Consider the following 21,064-nt stretch of genomic DNA (forward strand, 5'->3'; position numbering starts at 1 on the left):
TTTAAAGTAAATTACAGATCTTCATAGTTTACCTGTAAATATTTTAATGTGCATCTCTTAACTACAAGGACATTTTCCCTAATAACCACAGTGTCATTAAGCACACCTAAAAAAATTAAAAATAATTCCTAATACTACTCAATACCCAGCTCATATTCAAATTTCCCGTATTGTCCCCAACAAAATGTTTTTCTTTTGGAATTTAGTATAAATGAATATTAGGAAAAATCAAACCCATGATATCAAGAGGATATAAAAAAATATATATACATATATATGCACATATATGTACAAATATATATATTTGTGTGTATATACAAATGTATATATTAACGTGTATATTTTTGCATAAAATGTATATACAAATGTAGATTTTTTAATTTTTAAATTTAAAAATTTTCAAACATATGTGAGAGAAAGAATGCTCTAGATGGCTTCACCCCTGTGTAAGGCAGCACTTGTGAAGGTGGTTAAGATTGTCCAAGGCTTCATGAGCTACATAGGGTCTCACACACTTATACACTGTGGAGGGTTGTACCCGCATGCAGTAGATCCTGCTCATCGCAGGGTGGCCTTGAATGAGGTGACTCTGGGGGGCAGGGCTCCAAGCCCAGGGTACAGGACAGGCTCAGTTTCCAGAGGCCTGGGACTCTTTCCCCCTGTACTTCCCCTTCCCCGCAGCGTAGACAGGCTGTGCTGACCCCCTGGGACTCAGACTCTTGACCCCTGTGGGGAACACGGAGCACCCTGTCCTGATTCCTGGAACAGGAAATAGTCGGTGGAGAACTCATGGCTGGAAGTCAGCAAGAATAAATAGTGAGCTGGCAGCCATGGGCTGCACGCTCACCACACGGGGGGCTGAGATGAGGACAGAAATGATGATCGTTATAACAACTGCTTTTTATTAGGCCCTTGCCCTGTGTCAAGCGCTTCTCAGGAACTGTTTCATTTAGTCTTCAAAATACCTTCATAAGTTCAGTATTGTATCCTCCCCACTTAACAGATGACGAAACTGAGACTCAGAGACACACTGACTTGCCTAAGGGCACACAGCCAGTCAGTGTGTCCCTTAAACATGGGTTTAAGCTGGGACTTAAACCCATGTCTGTGTGACCCCAAAGCTCATTCCGTGAGCTTCGTTTCCCAGGTTGCCCAGTACAGAGGGTGACCAGAGGAGGGTGAGGCTGCCTCTGCATGGAGGAGTGTTTCAGGGATGACTTTTCTGAGGAAGTGGCTTTTGAGCTGGGTCTTGAGGGATGAATAAGAGTTCAGAGTTCACAGGGGGAGGGGAGAAAGGGTATTCCAGGCAGAGGGACCAGTACAGGCAAAGGCTTGGAGGCCACAGAGCAGGTTCCCGTAGAGGGGCTCCACCAAAATTCTCAGTGTTTGTGCTTTCTCCTGTAGGAGGTCGAGACAGGGCAGGGCGGCCCCTGCTTCTGGTGTCAACCACCAAGGGGCCCTGGGAGGCACCATGGTGCACGGCCTCAGAGGTCACCAAGCTGTTCTCCTACCTGTGCACCATCCCCAGGTAAGGGGCTGGGCTAGCCTGACCACCCCATCCCCCCTCGACCTCTCAGTCCAGAGCCCAGCACCAGGTAGCAGATGGAGAGATCCTTCCAGCCAGTCATCTGTTTCCAGAGCTGGTCCTGAGCCAGATGCTGGGGGGAAAGCAGGACAGACTTGGTCCCTGCCATCAGGGCATTCACAGGCTGGCGGGGGAGGTGGATGGTGTGCAAGAAACAGACATGGACAAGCAGCTCTCAGGGGTGTTAATGTGGTGAAGAAAACAGGGATGTTGTAGATCAGTGGTTCTCAAAGTCAACAGGCATCAGAATCATCCAGAGGTCTGTAAAAACAGATGGCTGGGCCCTACCCCCAGAGTTTCTGATTCACTAAGTCTGGATAAGGACTGAGAACATGTATTTTTAACAAGTTTCCTGATGCTGATGCTGCTGGGCTGAGGACACATTTTGAGAGCCACTGTTGTAGAGTGAGAAGAGGGTGGGGGGGGCAACTAATTTCAATTGAGAAATCAGGGAAGGCTTCTCTGAGGAGGTGATCATTGAGCTGGCATATGAATTATAAATATTTTTGAACAAATGAAGGAATAGGTGAATGGATGAATGAATGAATAAGTGAGAGAGTAAAAGAATGAATGAGTGATGAGTAACCAGGCTGATTTCTAACACCTCGCCTTCCCTCCACCCCCCCCCATTCGGACTTCATGTTTCACTGGCTGGGGAAGAGGCACCATCTTTCCTCTGAGTCCCAGCCCCCAGCCAGAGCGGTCTCAGAGGTGGTGTTTGCTTGGGACTGTGGCTATAGATCCCAACCTAGAGGTTCTGCTGCTGGGGGGGGGGGGGGTGGAGGGACTGATGGAACCCTTTGGAACCTTATCCACCCCATAGGAGCCATCACCACCACCTGCTGGTCACTGAGATTTTTCTTCTTGTCCAAAGTGGAGTGGCTTTTCTGGTCTGAGGAGGAGATGGAAACCCCCATTCTGTGCTAAGTGTCATGGTAGACAGAATGCTGGAATCCCACCAACTTGCTGTGTTACCTGTAGGAGGTAACCTCCCCTCTCTGAGGCTTCCCTGAAAAAGGGGGATGAGTAAGTGGGCTCTGAGGACCAAGCGTGGTCACAAGAGGTGGGGGTGAGGTGCAGCGTGAACTGTGCATGGGGTTCTCGTATGCTGGGCTGGCTTCTCCACTCCATTGCTGGGCACCTGCCCTGGGCCAGACTTCATGCTGGGCCATGCTAGGGACCCAGATACTCCTATATTGGGCCTTGACCTCTAGGGGCATCCAGGCTGGTAGTGGAGGTAGGTGGAGAAATAAACCTCTCTCCCAGCATGGGCACAGCGAGAGGCAGGTGAGGTGTGGAGCACGAAGTCGGAGCCCTGGCCTCACCTCCGAGAGCCTCCTCTCACTGTCTGCTATAGCACCGCCGTGTACCTCAGTTTCCCCCCCAGGATAGGGATGACAGCAGACATTGACATGCCTGTTACTCTGTGCAGTCCCTGAGTACTTTACAGTAATGAATCCATCAGTCCTCAGCACAGCCTCCTGAAGCCCGCACGATTATTATCCTCCCAGACAGGTGAAACAGCGTGCCCGGGTGACTGCCATAGCTCCACCCCCGCACTGGCCACCTCTGGTTTCGTCTGTGAACTGGGTGGTTGTAAGGCTTGAAGGCCGTTGGGGGTTATTTTCCCAACTTGGCTGAATGGTCAGGGCACTTGGAAGCATAGACTCCCTGGCTCCACCCCCAGCCTGCTGGACAGATTTCTTGGGGGGGTGGAGCGGGGGTGGGGGTGAGGAATTGGTATTTTAACAAGTCCTGCAATTGGGCCACTTTGGAAAATCCTAAGGTAATCACTGAAAAGTGCACTGTGAACCCATGAGGGTGTTTTGGCTGCAAGTAACTAATTCCAATTCAAAATGTCTTACCTGCTAAGGAAATGTATCAGTCTATATCTCTGCCTTATGTCTCTTTGTAAGAACTTTTTTACGCAGAGGATATCTTTCCCAAAAGCCCCCAGCAAACATCCCCTCACAGCTCATTGGCCAGAAAATGTCACATGTTCCCTATCTAAACCAATCATTGGCCAGGGGAATTGGGTCTACTGTGGGCCTCAACCAATCAGAAACCAGCCCCTGGCGGAGGGGGGACGTGATTATATGGAGGGAATTGGATTCTTGAACAAAGTGAACCTTCTGCCCACACAAAAGGGGTGGATGAAGGTTAGGTGACTCCTACTGCAACTGGGATAGTAACTTATAGTTCATGATTATTAGGGTGTAAGAGAGAGCTGTGTGAGGTACTGTGGGAGTGCCGAAGAGGGAATAACGGACTCTGCCTGGAGAAGAATCATGGAGGGCTTCCTGGAAGTGGTGTGTGTCAGGGGCACAGGGAGGCACTGGAACTTTGTCCCATGGGATGAAGAGTTCACCAGTAAATCCAGGCTTCTAGCAGCCAGTTTCCCTCACCTTCCACTAGGTCCTTCCCCCTCGAGGGCCCTAGTTCATCCAGCAAGACTGTCAATTCTGTTTACCACCCACAGGCCTGAAGATAAAACCAAGGGGCTGGCGGTCGTGATTGATGCCAGGAAACAGCCCCCACATCCTGGTCTGGTCAGTGCCTTGCAGGCCACCCAGGTGAGTGGGAAGCGGACAGCCTCAGCCTCGCAAGTCTTGTGAGCACCGGGGGCCTTAGGATATTCACAGATCCTGAGAGGCTCAGAGCTGAGACCAGGAACCCAGGTAGGGAGTCTTAGCTGCACATAACAGAAACCCCAGCCCAGCCACGCTTAAAGACAAAGGTCATTCATTGGTTTATCTGACTCGACTGTCCGGGAGTTAAACCCAACTTCAAGTATGGCTTGATTCAGGGGCTCAAATATTGCCACCAAGATCGGGTTTCTATCTCCCTATTTCTGGCCCCATTCTCCTGGGAGAGTGCCCTTCTCAGCCAGGTCCCCCTCTTGGTGGCAGTGTGGTTCCCTGCAGCTCTAACTTCATATGGGCTTTCATTTAAGTCCGGTAGGAAAGAGTGATTCTTTTCCCAGAAGTCTCAGTTTCTTTGTGTCTCCTTAGCCCAGATTCGCTCAGCTGTCCATCCATCAGCCGATCTCTGTGTCAGGGGAATGTGACATACTGATTGGCTTAGGCTTAGCCAATGAACTGAGAATGGGGGAGGGAAGAGATTGCTAACTCACCAGCATGGGCAGCAGCGTAAATGGAAGTTTGGCATATGCTCACCTCATGATCTCCACGCCCAAGTCCTTCTCCCTTTACAGATGGGGAAACTGAGACCCAGAGTGGGTGGGGCACCTGGGAAGTTTGCAGTCCAGCTTGGACCTGCTGTTCTCTTGACTTCCAGTGACTCCCAATAAGTCATTTGACTCACCCTCCAAATACGGATCCAAGCCCTCCATACCGCATAAGGGTCCCAGCCATGGGGAACCCTCACCCCATCCCTGTGGCCCATTTGCCTACGTCTTAGCCGGGAGGCTCAGTGAAAGCCTAGGCGGATCAGCTCTGAAATGATTCTCTCCAACAGACTCTGGTCCCAACCTCCATCCGTGCTGTGCTCTTCCTGGGGGAGCAGGAGGCCGCTCTCCAGCTGGAGGCATCTGACATCCAGGTGAGGGCTGCGGCGGAGGGGAGGTGGGCTGGAGCTGAGCTGGGGTGAAGAATGGCAGAATTCACAAGCTAGGAGAGGCCCTGAAATAATCAAGGGTAGGTCCATTAGATACGAGTCCAGGATGCTACAACTCTACTGCCCAGCCCCCATGGCAAGCATTGCCAAATCAGCCCCAGAATTATTTCTCCCTGGCAACCCTAGCAGCTCCCGGTGGGCACGACCACGTGACTGAGAGCTGCACGCAGCATGAAACCCACTTGAAAGCTTCATCTTGTCAACCCCTCCTCCCTTCTTCTCAGATGGGGAAACTGAGGTCCAAGGCCATACAGCAAGCTAGAGGGGCCGTTTCCACACCTCACCTTGCCCTTCCTGTATCTCTCTCCCTAGTTTCTCTCAGCATCTCCAACTTAGATGCTAAGTTGATTCAGGGCTTCACGGGAAAGAACACTGCAGCTCCCTTTAATCACTGCCATGTACCACGGTCACGAGCGTGGGCACCCTGCCCTCTGCCCTGTTTCAGGAAATTATTTTATTTTATTTATTTATATATATATTTTTTGCGGTACGCGGGCCTCTCACTGTTGTGGCCTCTCCCGTTGCGGAGCACAGGCTCCGGACACGCAGGCTCAGCGGCCATGGCTCATGGGCGCAGCCGCTCCGCGGCACGTGGGATCTTCCCGGACTGGGGCACGAACCCATGTCCGCTGCATCGGCAGGCGGACTCTCAACCACTGCACCACCAGGGAAGCCCCAGGAAATGATTCTAAAGGTCTCCTTCTACCTCCTGGTTAACAAAGAGGCACATTGTAAACTAGAGATGTACTTTTCAAGCTTTTAGGTGCCTATGAATTTCTTGGGGATTGTCCAAGTGCAGGTTCTGATTAAGTAGCTCTGGATGGGAGCCGGGATTCTGCATTCTAACGTGTTCCTAAGTCATGCTGGTGCTGCTGGTCCGTGGACCACACTTTAAATACCAGGCATGAAAAATGGGCTCCAAAACGCCACAGAATTCTCCCCATCCCAAGCTTAGGTATCTGGAGCCATTCATAGCATAAAGCCTCAAGCATCACTGCCTGGGGAGATGCAGTCACCTAGTCCCTGCTCCACGTCTTAGGGGATACTGTTAGGATTTGGTGACCTTTCTCAACAACCCCAAGAAGATAGTACCTTGATGGGTCTCCAGAGAACAGTACAATGATTACAAAGAAGTTACAAGACATGGGCCAGCTTCAGTCTGTTTGTTTGATTGCCTGGACACCTGTGCTGGGAAGGAGCCCAGCTCAGAAGGAAGGAGTTCCGTCATTGATTAATGTCTGCCTCGGGCACAGGCTAGGACAGTGGCAGTACGAATCCTGTTTATTTGCCATTTCTTACCCAGGGTGTGGTTCTCAATTTTGATTTGTCAGAGTTTCCGGAGAAGATTCCTTGCCCAGAAATCATCTCTTAAAGCCAAGGCCAGTCTTACCCATGGGAAGTGGAGTGGTGCTGGGGCGTGGGTCTGGGCAGGACCTTCTCAAGCATCTGTCTCTACACTGAGTCCCCTGGTCCTTCTGACTTGCTTCTTTGTCTGCAGGTAGAGGTGCTGACCTCCCTGAAGGCCCTCAGCCGCCACGTGGACCCCAGCCAGCTGCCCATGGCCCTGGAAGGCCCCTTCCCCTACTGCCACGGTGAATGGGTGCAATTCTTCCAGGTATCTACCATCACAGCCTTCACCCCCCACCCTCACCCCTTCTGTTTCTCCCTTCACCGTCCTGCCCCATGGATCCACTGAACTTATCAGGTTCAAAGACAGTCATTCAACAAGTGTTTACAATGAGGGTGCAGAGTGGAGTGACTAAGAGCTCAAGCTCTGGGGCCAGGAGTCCTGGGTTTCAGTCCCAGCTCTGCTGTGTGACCTTGGATAAGTTACACACCTTCTCAGAGCCCTCTTCCTCAGTGACGAAATGGGGCTGATGTGAGGCTTGAGTTCATGTGTGTAAAGAGCTTAGAAGAGTGTCTGGCACATGCTAAGAGTGATGTTAGTGTTAACTGCAAATACATTTACAGACATCTGCTTTGTGGACACACAAAACTCAGGAAGCTTGGGGTCTGGTGAGGGAGGCAGATGTGTTCCCTTCTGTAAGAGGGAGGAAGTAAGGAAACTTCCAGGGCTGGGCTCCTTTCCTGTGTGACCTCAATCCTTCCTCACCGCAACCCTGCGAGGGGGCACCTCATGCCCAGTTTAACACATGAGGATGCATAGGATGGGCACAACTTCCACAGCCACACACAGGAGCTTATGGGCTTAAACCGCACCAGGACCAGTGCCCATAGTTGCCCGCCCAGGGCTTTCTCTAGACCAGGGCAGCCCGACTGCGGCACTATTCACATTTGGGGTCAGATAATTCTTTTCTGGGGGAGCTGTTTGTGCACTGTCATGTGATTAGCACCATCCTTGGCCCCTACCCACTCTGACAACAGCATCCTCCAAATTATGACAACCAAAAGTGTCTCCAGACATTGCCAAATGTCCCCTGGGGTACGCAACCATCACGCATGGAGAACCACTGGTCTATAGTCTAATGCGGCTGTTTGCTTATTTGCTTTCGGCCTGGTCCTCTTCTTTTTAAGATTGGGTCTATTTTTGAATAGACCCTGTGTTCAAAATTCAAATGGTACAAAAGGGTATATACTGAAAAAAATCTCTTTTCCTATTTGTCCCACAGGCCCCCAGTTCCCCTCTCCAGAGGCCTCCAATTAATCCAGGGGCCTTTGAACTATATTTTTGCTTTAAAACCTTCCCTTTAAATGAAATCTTACCTATAGAGCCAGCATATAAAACTGGTAATGAGGATGAGTATCGGTGCTCTTCTAAGTGCCTGGCACAAATAAACCCATTTAGTCCTCCCGCAAGCCTCTAAGGCAGGAAATGGGGAAATGATCCCATTTTGCAGAAGAGGAAGTAGAGGCACAAAGAGGTTAAGAAACTTGCCCAAGGCCTCAGAGATAGTAAGTGGTGGAGCTGGGCTGAAGTGGGACCCGGAGAGGATGTCCTCTACCCCTGCCCTCTCACCCCCTCCTACCATTCCCTCTCCCACAGTCCTGGGAGTAGGTCAGGCCTGTCTTCTCTTTTTCTCTCTCATTCCCAGCATGAGTGGTTCTCAAACTGTGGTCCCTGGACCAGCAGCATCAGGGCCACCTGGGAACCTGTTAGAAATGCACACTCTCAGGCCCCACCCCAGAGAAACTAAACCAGAAACTCAGGAGGAAGGCTCAGCAGCCTGCTTTATAACTGACTTTCCAGGGGATTCTGATGCAGCTAAAGTTTGAGAACCACCACCCGCGTGTCCTCCTGGTGGGAGGAGGGGAGAGGCACCCTCTCCACTGGCCCAGGCTAACATCCCCACTCTGGCCTCCTTTCCTGCAGAAGCTGGACCCTTTCCTTGCTGACCTCCGCCAGGCCTCCTCGCTGCTAAAGGCTTCCATCAGGGAGTTTGAGAAGGGTGACCCCCCTGGAGGGGTGCAGGTGAGACAAGAGCCTGAGGTGGGGAAACCACACCACATCCCTTATTTCATGGACCAAGGGCTCAGTGAAGGGGCTTTGTTTTCATTCATTCATTCAACCGATATTTACTGGGCAGTCACCATGTGTCACGGCCTGGAGATCCAGCCTGGGGCAAATCGACTTGTCCCTGCCCTCGTGGGGCTCATGGTACAGTGCGAAAGGTCATAATTTAAAAAATAAACAGAAATGGACATGTCATTACAAGTGATGCTGAATGCTGTGAAAGTAAGATTGAGAAAAATGGGGAAGGAGGGTATAGAAGTTGAGCCTTGAAGGATGGGACGGAGCCATGGGACTTGGTCTGTGCTTGGTCTGTTCAGGAAGAGCAAGGAGGCCAGTGTGGAACAGAGTGGGGGAGGGGAGGATAGAACGAGAGGATCTTCTGGATCCACGGGGCTGTATCAGGGAGGAGTTGGGTTGGGATTTGATTCTAAATGGGCAGAGAAGCCGCTGGAGAGTTCTAAGCAGCGGCACTGGGATGATCAGATTGGCACTTTGAGATCCATCTGGTTGTCATTCAGAGAACAGATTGCAGGGGGAGCCAGAGTGCCACAGAGAGATCAGTAAAGAGGCTGGGATGGGCGTCCCAGCAAGAGATGATGGTGCTTGGACCAGTGAGGTTGCCACGGTGATGAGAGGAAGCTCGGCTTGAGGAGGTGTTTTAGAGATAGAAAGGAGAGACTTTCTGTAGAAACTTGAATGCCAAACTAGGGGAGTCAGGCGTGATTGGGGTGTGGGGAGCCCTGGAAGGTTATAGAAGGAAAGTGGGGATTGAGCCGCAGGCTACCTCCCTACCCTGGCAGGAGGCCTCCAGGTGTCTGAGCAAGTCCAAGGAGCTGATGGAGGCTGTGCTGAGGGACCCAGGCCTGTTGGGCCTCCAGCGGGAAGGCGGAGCCACCCTGGCCAGGCTGCGACAGGAAGGCAGCAGGCTGAACTTCAACCCAGACATCAGGTACGGACACCAGGCTTTTCCTTCCCCGCCCCATCCTATTCCCCAGACTAGGACTCGGGGCTGGGGTCACTTCGCTGAGAGGACACATAGGGTGGGCTCTGAAGATGCCCAGGATGGGGTGTTTGCCAGGCCCATATCCTGGACTGAGGCCTGATCACGGGCCCCCAGCCTATACCTTGGCAAGTCCCTTCTCTGAGGCCCCTCCTCAGTCCAGGCATCAGAGGACAGCACCCCCATTTCTGGTCACTGTCATGGACCAGGGATGCTGTCTGACCCAGACACTGGGCTGAGCCCCTTTAAGAGCCCACCTCTTATTCCTCAAAAGACCATGTGAGGCTCACATCCTCCTGTCTGGCTGATAAATACCTGAGGCTAAGCGAAGGGAAGTAACAGCTGGACCAGCTGAGCACTAACCCCTGCACTGCCCTACCCTTCGTGGCAGAGGCCAGAGGAACCTCGTGCTGTGCCAGGGTCACAGAACCACAGAGCAAGAAATACGCATTCCTAGAAAGAACCAATTTTCTTAAATTTAAGAGTGGGGTGGAGGAGAGGTGCAAGTCAGGAATTAAATCAGCCGGTAGTTGTATATATTTTATCTCTGTTAGAATGAACACTACTACAACGTTTGCGTAATCCAAGAACATTTTATTTATTTAACCTCCTCCTCTCAACAGCACTTAGTGTGAACACAGCATTGTTCTGAGGGCTTTAAGGATATTAATGTGGTTAATTCCCACCCACGAAGGGGCTCCGAGTACTACCCTCATTTTACAGTGGAGGAGCCTGAGGTTCAGAGAGAGGTTAAGTGACTTGCCCAGGGCCACACAGCTGGGATGTGGTGGGGCTGAGACTTGAACCCAGGCAGCCTAGCCCAGAATCTTGAACACACCACCCTGACCTCTGCCCACAGAGAGATTCATGCTGATGTGAGCGCTGGGCGGCAGTGGACCCTGGTGCTGGGTGTGGAGTTGTCCTCACTGCCCCTCACACAGCCTGGTGGGGCTGGCACTGCCTTTCCCAGTATGCCCCTGCCTCACTGACTGGGCCCCCAAGCCCCTTTGGTCCAACATAGGCCCCTCCAGACCGTTGGCCACCAGCAGCTCCACCAGGGAGCGCTGTGGTCCCGCGTGAGCCGCTGCGTGTTTCTTAGGCAGCTCCTGCCTGCCCGCCCGTTTCTCCCTCCCTTTGCCAGACAGACTGGCATTTTCCATCCCGTTCACGCACCCTGGGTGCTCACCCTTCCGTGGAAGGGCAGTGACCTGTGGGAAGCTACAGTCAGATAAGGAGGCTTAGGGCAAGGCTCCCTCCAGGAAAACGGGCTCTCCTTCCATCTCCTCTTTTTCCTTTTCCTTCTAAAGGACCCCAAGGGCAGAGGAGGGTGGGGTGGGATTTGAGGGGTGTTGGGAAAGCCCTGAGATTCCTCCTTTCACCCAAGTTTCTCCTGAAATCCCATCTGCATCCCTTCATTTATGTCTTGCTGGCTTTGATCATTTTTTAAAATCATGTGCAGAAAAGGCCGTGGACCGAGTTCCAATTCAGACTGCCATGCGTGTGAGTGAGAACCTCTCTCTGGAGGATCAGTTTTCCTATGTGTAAATGTTTTCCTATCTGTAAAATAGAGGCCAGAGTGGAGAGGTGTGTTACAGCCACTTGTCATCATTGCAATAGAAATAACAAGCGCTTTGTAAATAAGTTCATTTGTACCATTTTTTTAGATTCCACATATAAGCAAATGAACTTATTTACAAAACAGAAATAGAGTCACAGAAGTAGAAAATAAACCTGTGGTTACCAGGAGGAAGGGGGAGGGAGGGATAAATTGAGAGATCGGGCTTGACATATACACACTATTGTATATAAAATAGATAACTAATAAGGACCTACTCTATAGCACAGGGACCTCTACTCAATACTCTGTAATGACCTATATGGGAAAAGAATCTAAAAAAGAGTGGATATACGTATATGTATAACTGATTCACTTTGCTGTTCAGCAGAAACGAATGCAACATTTTAAATCAACTATACTCCAGTAAAAATTAATTAACAAAAATAAAAGAAATAACAAGCGCTAACAGCACCGTGGGCCAGGCACTGTGTTGTTTTGAGTGCGTGAGGGCGGGTTTGCCTGAGGCGCTTCGGGAAGCGCTGAGGTCCAGGCCACTCTCTGAGCAGGACTCCGGTGGGTTGGGGAGGGGCCTGGGCATTGAGATTTTTAAAGCTCCCAGAGCAGGTTCTAATTGTGTTGCCAGGGTTGAGAGCCAAGGGGTTAGATTCTTTAATTCTCACAACCCCCCTGTGAAATGGGTTCTGTTATCCCCATTTTTTATAGCTGAAGAAACGGAGACAGAAAGGTTGAGAAGTTTGTACAAGGTTCTGTTACTAGAAGGTAGCAGGGCTGGGATTTGAACCCAGACCTCTCCAGCTCGGTTCATACCCTCCTGGGGAAAGGCAGGGTCATTTGGTTTCTCGCTGTGTCCTCTGGTCCTCCCAGTCCCACGCAAGGCCAAGGCTGAGGCCCAGAGAGGTGTAGGGACCCGCCCAAGCTCACACAGCAAGTCAGCAGCTGAAATACCCAGGCCAGGGCCACAGAGCTGGTGGGAGCCGCGGAGGCATGCCTATGCTAGGCAGGAGTGCTGGGGCTCCGGGTCAGGGGGTCAGCATCTTGGGTTTTCTCTCACACTCCTCGGCCTCCCAGGAGCCATCTGGCCGAAGCTGCTGCCCTGTACAGCCTCGTGGATGAACAGCTGCATGTCCTCGTCACTGTGTCCAACCACCTCCTGAGGAGGCTGGAGCTCCGCGTCCGCCTGGGCCGCCTGGAAGCTGCCATCCACCAGGTGAGAGAGGAGGAAGCTGGCCCTGGGACGTGACGGGGTGGTGGGCGGCTCCTGCCTCTCCAGGCCCCACCCCAGCCAGGCGCTTTGCTCTCGTAAAACGACAGCAGGCAGGCATTCTTGGAGCACATGACATGCACTCCATAGTGCTTGATAGGTGAAGACATAACTCCAGAAGCTGCATTTTTTAAACACCGACTTTGCGCCAAGCCCTGGGCCAGAGCCTTTGTGTCCATCACCGCTTTCCAACCTCATCCCTTACCAGTGATGTGGGCAAGATGCTAGAATTTCTCCTACTCATCGATAAGGACACTGAGACTGGGAGACATTATGTCATCTGCCCGTGGCCGCACACCTAGGGGTCTGATCCTGGAGCCCACACCTGGCACCACTCTGTCCAACTGTTGATGCCTAGAACCAACGCATCCCTTCATGCTCTGGGCCGTGGAACAGAGTGTGCCTGGAACCAGACGGCCTGGTTCCAATGCTGGCTCTAGCACTTACTAGCGGTGTGACAAGGTATTTATTCAGTGCCTCGGTTTCCTCACCTGTTAAATGGGGGATAATATCAGTGCCTGCCGCATGGGGCTTTGTGAGGATAAAGTGGGTGATGCTCTTTTAAGACACCCCAGAATACGAAGAAGACTTCTGCTTATGGGATCGAGAGCCATTTTACCCCCTCTGTCCTTCCTTGAATCCTCACGTCTACCCCATTTTGCCACTGAATAAACTGAAGCCCAGAAAGGAGAAGTGACTTGCGCAGTTCACACAGGGAGTTCATGGCAGGGCCGTGCACCTTCCTCTGGCACTGTTTGGATGGTGAGAACCATGCCCCACCCCCACCCCAAGCTGTCTCTTTTCCTCCCCAGAATTGGGAGGGTTTCAGTCCAGGCCGGTGGCATAGGCCCAGCCCCCAGATGACTGAGGACAAGACTTCAGCTTCCCAGGAAGGTGGCAAACTGGCCTAAGGATGTCTCCTCAGCAGCCCCTCATGTCCAAACCTCCCTCCCCTGCCCCAGGTCAGCAACTGGATGGAGCAGGAAGGAAGCCAGTGCCTGCAAGTGCTGACCCCCAAGGACGGAAGCTTGGAGACAGTGGAGAAAGCCCACGCAGAGTTTGAGGACTTCTTCCTTCAGGCTGCGGTGTGTTTCTAAAACTGAGGGCGGGGTGGGGCTGGAGCAGATAGAGAGGGCAGGAGATGGGGGTGGCACTGCTGGGGAAAAGTTGCGGAGGCGGGAAAGTGGAAGAAAGCTTCCCAAGACAGTGAGGAGAGCAACTTGGAACACAAAGCATTCAGCTTAGATATTGTCTCCTCCAGGAAGCCTTCCCTGACTACCAAGTACAAAGATGGCCCATCTCAGAATGCCTGGAGGGCTTCTTTTCTTTTTTTTTTTTTTTTTTTTTGCGGTACGTTGCGGAGCACAGGCTCCGGACGCGCAGGCCCAGCAGCCATGGCTCACGGGCCCAGCCGCTCCGTGGCACGTGGGATCCTCCCGGACCGGGGCACGAACCCGCGTCCCCTGCATCGGCACGCGGACTCTCAACCACTGCGCCACCAGGGAAGTCCTGGAGGGCTTCTTAAAATACACATTCCAGGGTCCTACCCTAGCCCTACTGAGTCAGCCTCAGAGCTGGGGTGGGGGGAGAGAATCTGCATCCTTGATGTGCTGGGTCCTGGGGCACAGGGTGATTCAGCCTCTGTTTCAGCCCTCGGGGAACTTCCAGGCCAGTGGAGGGCGGAGACAAGATGGGGGGCTGGGGGCAACAGGGGAATAGCCAGAAAAGGAGAACTGTGGGGACACAGGTGAGGAGCCTGTAACCCAGACTCTGGGGTTGGAGAATTTTGCCAGAAGAGGGTGACGCTAAGCAGAATCCCAGCAGGCAAAGTAAACCCTGGGTTCCCATTTTATAGATGAGGAAACTGAGGCTCGGGAAGTCTCATAACCCGGTAGTAAGGCTGGAGCTGAGTAGACACCCCTCCTCTCCCTGCTCAGGCCCAGTACCGCCGTGGCCTGGAGCTGTGCAAGCAGGCGGCCCAGCTGGGAGCTGCAGCCAGGGCCAGGGAGGCGGGAGGAACAGAGCTCCCGGAGCTGGCAGGCTTCACCTTCACCCAGCGGGCCTTCCAGGCTAAGCTGACCCACTTCTACATGGCAGCCGAGCGGCAACGCACAGACCTGGAGACGCTGCTCCACCTCCACCACTTCTGCAAGAAGGTGAGCCTGGCAGCCCACCTGCATAAACTCCCAGCTCCCCCAACACCTAGGACGTAGGGTGGGGGCAGGGAACAGCCTAGACACAGCACTAGGCTCTTTTCATTCCATAATCCCATGAGGCGGAAAACGCATTACCTGCATTTTCCAGAAGGGAAACAAGGTTTGCAAGGTTAAGTTACCCTCCTTAAACCAGGTCCAGCTAATCCCTGACCCCAGCTTGTCCCACTACACAGGCAGTCTCCCAGTGACCCAGATATCACCTCTCAAAGGAAATCACCTGCTTCTTAAACGTTGGGATTAGGGGAAGGATCCTGGGGATTTCTGAGAATCTGATCAAAGCTATAGACTTTCCCTCCACACATAGACCTCTGCAGGCAACTTCACAGGGTCAGGACCAGGCTCAGAACCTTGATCTCGTCCCACCCCTCTATTACAGTGTTAGGGAAACAGGATCAGAGAAGTACCATCACTTAGCCAAGGTCACACAGCAAGCCATGGCACCATTGTGCTCTTTCCCATGCCCCACCTTGCCCTGCACAGATGCGTTGGAGGAGACAGCTGGGGAAGGAAGGAAGGAAGGGACAGTTGGCTGAGGGCGGGCCCAGAGGCTGCTCTGAGCATCCTCAGAACAGAGGCCTCAGTCCTCACCAGGAACCCAGCGTTTGGCCAGGAGGGAGGAGGAGGGGGTAGGGCTACTGGGGCAAGGGTCGGGGGCCTGGGCAGAGGTGAGTTAGGAAGCAAGAATAACTCCATTACTTTGCATCTGTCATCTCTTGGAACCCAATGTGGCAAGGTTGACCAACTCCATTGTACAGATGAGGAAACTGAGGGCCCAGAGAGGGGCAGCACCTTGCCCAAGGCCACACAGCTAGAGAAAAGAAGAGCTGGAATTTGAACCCAGATGTGTCCATGTGCTATGTTCTTCTGCAAAGGAGAGCGAAATGACAAGCAGTTCTTGTGTCCAAGCAGACGTGATGACGGTGGTGATGAGGGTTAGATGACTATTATGGGGTAGCCCACATTATTGACTGTGTTCACCACGCCAGACCCTCCTAAAAGCACTTTGCATACCTTGCCCGCTTTAATTCTCATCATATCTTTGTGAGGGAGGGGCACCAACATTGTTTCCATTTTACAGATGAGGAAACTAAGGTCCAAAGAGGAAAGTGGCTTTCTCAGCATCCCCTAGCCCGGCTGGTCAAGCAGGATTTGACTTCAGAGCCCCCGCCCCTCTTAAATCCATTTAGCCAAATCCCTTGTCTTTCTGATGGGGAAACTGAGGCCTACGGGGAGCAAGGGAGCAGCCTGAGAGAGCTGTAACCCAGATGAGACAAGAACCCACACCTCTGGCCTGGGCCCAGTGCCCTCAGCTGCCCCTCGCGCTGGCCACTGACGATGGAGCATGGGAAGAGCCTGACCCCAGCCTCCCAGCTGTCAGGCCAGCCCAGCACACAGGGCACCAAGAACGCAGATGCTTTGGGGGCAGCGGGAGGGACTCGATCAACTCACACCTGGGGCACTGGGAGGACAGGCCACTCTGTCTCCCTCAGGCAAGGGAGGTAGATGTGGGCAGAGGCAGCGAAGGGATCCCCCGCGCCCAGCTGTTCAGAAGTTAGAGAGCGAGACAGCAGGAGGATCTGAGACTTAGAGTCAGGGATATGCCTGCATGGGCTCTGTGACCTCAACAGTGGCCTTCACTGCTCTGGGCCTCAGCTCCTTGTCAAGAATAATGATGATAATAATAACAACCAATGCTTAGGTACGGAGTTCTTATTGTCTGCCGGCCCTGTTCTAGTCATTTCACATATGGTATTATGGTCACACCAACCCTGTGAGGCAGGAAGCCCAGAGAAATCAAGTCACTGACCCAGGGTCACACAGCTAGGAAGTGGCGTAGTTGAGATTCGAACCCAGGTCATCTGGCTCTCGTGCAGAGAAGTGAGAATTAAATTAAATGTAAGTAACCCCTCCCCCTGCCCCTACACCCGACTTTGCTCAAATCTGGAATTATTATTTTTAACACCGATGTTAAATTATTGTTTTTAACACCGAGGTACTGCTAATGTTGTCATTAGCAGTAGTGGTAGGAGGAGTAATGCCTCATGGATTAAGGGGTTCTGGAAGCTTCTCTCCCTTGTTTACTAATTTTAGCTGATTTCAGCCCCATCGGCCTTCCCTGGAGAAAGCAAACTGGCTCCAGCACTGAGGCCTTTGCACTGGCTGTTCCCTCAGCCTGGAAAGCTCTTCCCCTCGACAGCACCTTCTCCTCTCTGGCCCAGAATTTTAATCCGCACAGTAAGGGGTGGGGCAAGATGATTTCTGAGGTGTTCTCCACCTCTGTCCAGCTTGGCCTGGAATATCTGGTCCCAGACAGACAGACGGACAGACAGGACGGCTCAGTGCTGGGCTCAGCCCCAGGTGGAGAGCAGGCATGCGGCAGCTTTGGCACTAAATAATAATAACATGATTGTGTCGCTAACGGAGATTTATGGAGCCCTTTCCCAGCCATGAGCTCAATGTGCTTCTGCAAATATGAAGCCATTTATCTAAAGACAAGTTCCCTTAATCCGCGGAAAGATGGTTTCCTCGGAGAAAATTGTTCTCCAATCCCCACTGCCTAACAGCTTGCTGTTGGCTTCTAAATTAATGGAGAGAAAGATTATGTTTTTCACAAGCTGCTGGGAACATGTTGGCTCCTTTGCAACCTGCAGACATTTTGTGGGTGCAGGCAGGATCCTAAAATGCGGCAGAGGCCCGGCCAGAGCGAGGGGACCTCCGGGCCTGGGCTGGCTGACAGTCTCACTGTGTGACTGCAGGGTCAGGGCCCTGCCTGGGCCAGTTTCTCCTGTGCAAGGAGGTGCTTGGAAGATACCCTCTTGAGGGCTGGACAGGGTTGAGTTTGAATCCCAGCTCCTCCCTGACTTGCAGCGTGACCTGGGACAAGTGATTTCATGTGTGTGAGCCTCAGTTTCCTCCTCTGTAAAATGGGCTGCTGGTTCAGTGTGATCCTACATGAGATGCACAGAGCCTGGCAAACAGTCAGCGTTCAATAAATATTAGCCAGACTCCTCCCTCAGCACCACTTATGAGGGGTTCATACAATCCGAGAATCACTCAAATTTCCATGATTATCTATCACAACCTCTACTTTACTGAGGGGGAAACTGAGCCCCAGAGAGGGGTGAGTCCTTGCTGGCCCCTAAGTCTGTAAGACTGTGCCTGAAGATCCCAAGGGTGCTGGGGACTGTTTCCCGGTGGGTAACGGAGGGTGGTGTTCCCTGGGGAAGAAAGGGAAATATTGTCATCATCAGCGGTGGAGAAAATCACAGCTGTGCTAAGAGAGGCCCTAACACTGATTGGACATTTTTGTATTAATTCAGTCTAGCTGTATTTGTTCTTTAAGCCTCCTTTTGGCTCAGAGAGGCCTATCCCTGTCCTCACGGAACCCCCATCTCCCTCTCTTCTTGTCTCCCAGATGACCTGGTTCCACATGGACTGCCAGGACCTGATGGCCCAGCTCAGGCTGGGCAAGGCCCAAAGGGCCAGCCCTGGGGACCAGCGCCGCCTCCACCGCTACCTGCAGCGCCTGGCGTCCGAGTTCCCTGCCGAGAAGCTCACGGCCATGCGGCTGCAGGTGGCCTCTCTGAGCTGGGAGGGCCTGGGCCAGGACCTGTGGGAGGAGGCCCGGGAGAGGCACGAGGAGATCCAGACCCTCCTGAAGAAGGCACTGGCCCACTGTCCATGCCTGGCAGGTCCCCCTTCCCACCCGGCGGGCCGGGAACTCAGAGGGGCGGCCGCCAAGGGCCAGGACCTGAATGGAGAAATCACTTACAAGGGAAGATGGGACCTGCCCCTCCAGGACTCACTGGGTCTGGATCGTTCGCCAAAATCCTGTTGGCCTCCTTGGGCCCCCAGACGTGTACAGAACAGAAGTTTCCAAGCAGCCCCTCCACCCCAGGAAGCTGGCCAGGCTTTTGAAGCTGATGACGGCAGAAGCCCGCATGGGCCCCTGGATCCTGCCCCTGAGCGTTATCTCACCACCTTCCTTTCCTGGCAGCGGCTCCCCAGGCAGAGTCAGATCCCCCGGCCCACTGGGAGCAGCTTCTCCTCGGAGGGGACAGACTCACAGACGTCTCTGGAGGACTCACCCCACACAAGTCCCCCTGCATCCCTCTAGCTGGGAGTTCCCGTCAATCACACTGGGCTCCGGCAGGGATGGGTATGGTTCGGGTGGGGCCCAGCTAAAGACAGAGCTGGGGAGCCCTGGACCATCCGTCAGGACGTGGCTACTGAGTTTGGCCCGTGCTCGGTAGACAAGAACTCGCACCTGCTCCCGGCCCCAGGAAGCTCTGGGAAGACGCGACTCTCACACATTCAGAATAGTGAGAGTGGAGGGCAGGACAGGACGCGGAAGAGCGTGAAATTGGCTCCAAAACCCTGGAGTCTCATCGTGGAAAGAGCTGTTGGTACAGATCCTTCCAGAGACCTCCGACTTAGGCAGAACCCCACCTGGGGTTCAGGGGTATGTAAGCTTCCCCTTGGGGCACAAGGGGCAAAGCTGCCCTCATAATAGAACCCAGGGTGGGGAGATTAGGGGAGTGGCTTCTTGTCTTAGGGTCCCGCGAAACAGACCACACAAGGATTCAAGTGCGCATTTACTTGGCGGAGGAGCAGGGGAGCGAGTCTGGGAAGGGAATAAAGGGGGTGCTGTCAAGTGAATTACCACATGTAATTTATCCACTGACGCCACTGGCCTCGGGCAAAGAGAATCACCTGCTGGAGGCCAGTTAGTGCGCAAGGAAGGGGTAAGGGAGGGGGACTGTCTGCTGCACCTCTACTCTGTCACTTGGCTTCTCCAACAGACATGAGCATCAGTCTCAAGTTCAAGGAACCCCAAAGAGGACCACCTCCCTCTCCCATGATCTCTGCCTTCTTCCCCTCCCCACCACAGCTCCTCAGACCCACCCCGAAGCCCGACCTCTCTCTAGGCACAGCCTCTGGTGCCTGGCGTCATCAGATTCTGCTATGGTTGGGGCTGGAGGGTAGGGAGCCTTGTCCCCATCCAGCAGGTGGTGCGGGAGGACAGTGGGAAGAGGCTTGAGATGCTCTGATTTCAGATAGAGCATCTAGAAGACAGCCCAGAGTGACCATGGCTAGCGCCTCCCCTGAATGTCATTATCCTGAGAATGTGTGCCCATCTCTGCCCTAGGATGCATCACCAAGATGGCCTCTGGTAGCCCAGCTCTGGAATTTTCCTGGCTCCAGGAAGAGGGTAGGGTGTACATCCTCCCACAAGATGAGGCTGTGGAAGGAGAGGGAGGCAGGATCGGAGCGGGCCTGGGAGGACAAACAGGGTTTCTCAAGGGTAATCTCGGGCTTCCCTGGTGGCGCAGTGGTTAAGCATCCACCTGCCAGTGCAGGGGACACGGGTTCAAGCCCTGGTCCGGGAAGATCCCACGTGCCGTGGAGCAACTAAGCCTGTGCGCCACAACTACTGAGCCTGCGCTCTAGAGCCCGCGAGCCACAACCACTGAGCCCACGCGCCACAACTACTGAAGCCCGCGCACCTAGAGCCCGTGCTCCGCCACAAGAGAGGCCACCTCAATGAGAAGCCCGCGCACTGCAACAAAGAGTAGCAGCCCCTGTTCGCTGCAACTAGAGAAAGCCCGCGCGCAGCAACGAAGACCCAACGCAGCCAAAAATAAATAAAATAAGTAAATTTTAAAAACATTATTTAAAAAAAGAGTAATCTCAGCAGAGAGATCCACACAAACCTCAATGCCCAAAATCTTCCTGGACTCAAGATTTCATCAAGAGTGGTCTGGGGCCTGTCTGCCTCAGAACCACGAGCAGAGCTGATCAAAGGCAGCGTCTTAGGGGATCTCACCCCAGATAGTTAAAACCAGACCCTTGCGGCAGTGGTGGCTGGAGTCTGCATGTGTAACCAAGTGCTCATGCAACACAGTGAGGTGGGGTGCTGTTGGGAAACCCTTGGGGCTAAGGCCTGAGCCGCCCCCAACCCCCACCCCAAGCCAGCTCTGATTCTTGCATTCCAGTCTCATGCCTTCTGTCCAGACAGGCCTGAGGATGCAGGAGGCATTTGATCAGTCCAGCTCCATCCAGGCCTGTTGCCTCAGAGGGGGGCCGAAAGCTCTTAAAATGCTGTTGCCATAGCAACAGCATCCAGCCAGTAGGGACCACAGGCAGGGAGCCAGGGTACCCGGGGTGCAAGGATGAAAACTGACTTCTGAGAGACTACAGTTACGGCTAGTGCTCAGGGGGGCTGAGGAGGGGTATGGATAATCCAAGAATCCTTGGGAGGGAGGGGCCCCCAAAGCCATCTTGTACATCTTTCTTGTCTCCAGGAAGAGCCGA

At 53.1% G+C, this 21,064-nt stretch overlaps 1 protein-coding gene across 1 annotated transcript in view; it reads left to right on the plus strand.

Moving 5' to 3' along the window:
• The window catches only part of KIAA1755 (KIAA1755 ortholog), a 32,391-nt gene extending 12,315 nt beyond the window's left edge, over positions 1 to 20,076 (plus strand). Inside the window, exons 5-14 of the mRNA XM_027078044.1 lie at positions 1,405 to 1,528; positions 4,065 to 4,158; positions 5,063 to 5,146; positions 6,720 to 6,836; positions 8,553 to 8,651; positions 9,494 to 9,642; positions 12,341 to 12,479; positions 13,496 to 13,618; positions 14,471 to 14,689; positions 18,165 to 20,076. Of these exons, the coding sequence (XP_026933845.1) occupies positions 1,405 to 1,528; positions 4,065 to 4,158; positions 5,063 to 5,146; positions 6,720 to 6,836; positions 8,553 to 8,651; positions 9,494 to 9,642; positions 12,341 to 12,479; positions 13,496 to 13,618; positions 14,471 to 14,689; positions 18,165 to 18,866 (1,850 nt within the window). The 3' untranslated portion in view covers positions 18,867 to 20,076. The remainder of the gene's footprint in view (positions 1 to 1,404; positions 1,529 to 4,064; positions 4,159 to 5,062; positions 5,147 to 6,719; positions 6,837 to 8,552; positions 8,652 to 9,493; positions 9,643 to 12,340; positions 12,480 to 13,495; positions 13,619 to 14,470; positions 14,690 to 18,164) is intronic.
• The last annotated feature ends 988 nt before the right edge of the window (positions 20,077 to 21,064 follow it).

Source organism: Aethalodelphis obliquidens, unplaced genomic scaffold (assembly GCF_003676395.1).
Source record: "Aethalodelphis obliquidens isolate GAN/ISIS:26980383/991018 unplaced genomic scaffold, ASM367639v1 scaffold42, whole genome shotgun sequence".
In the NCBI taxonomy this organism is placed as follows: Eukaryota; Metazoa; Chordata; class Mammalia; order Artiodactyla; family Delphinidae; genus Aethalodelphis; species Aethalodelphis obliquidens.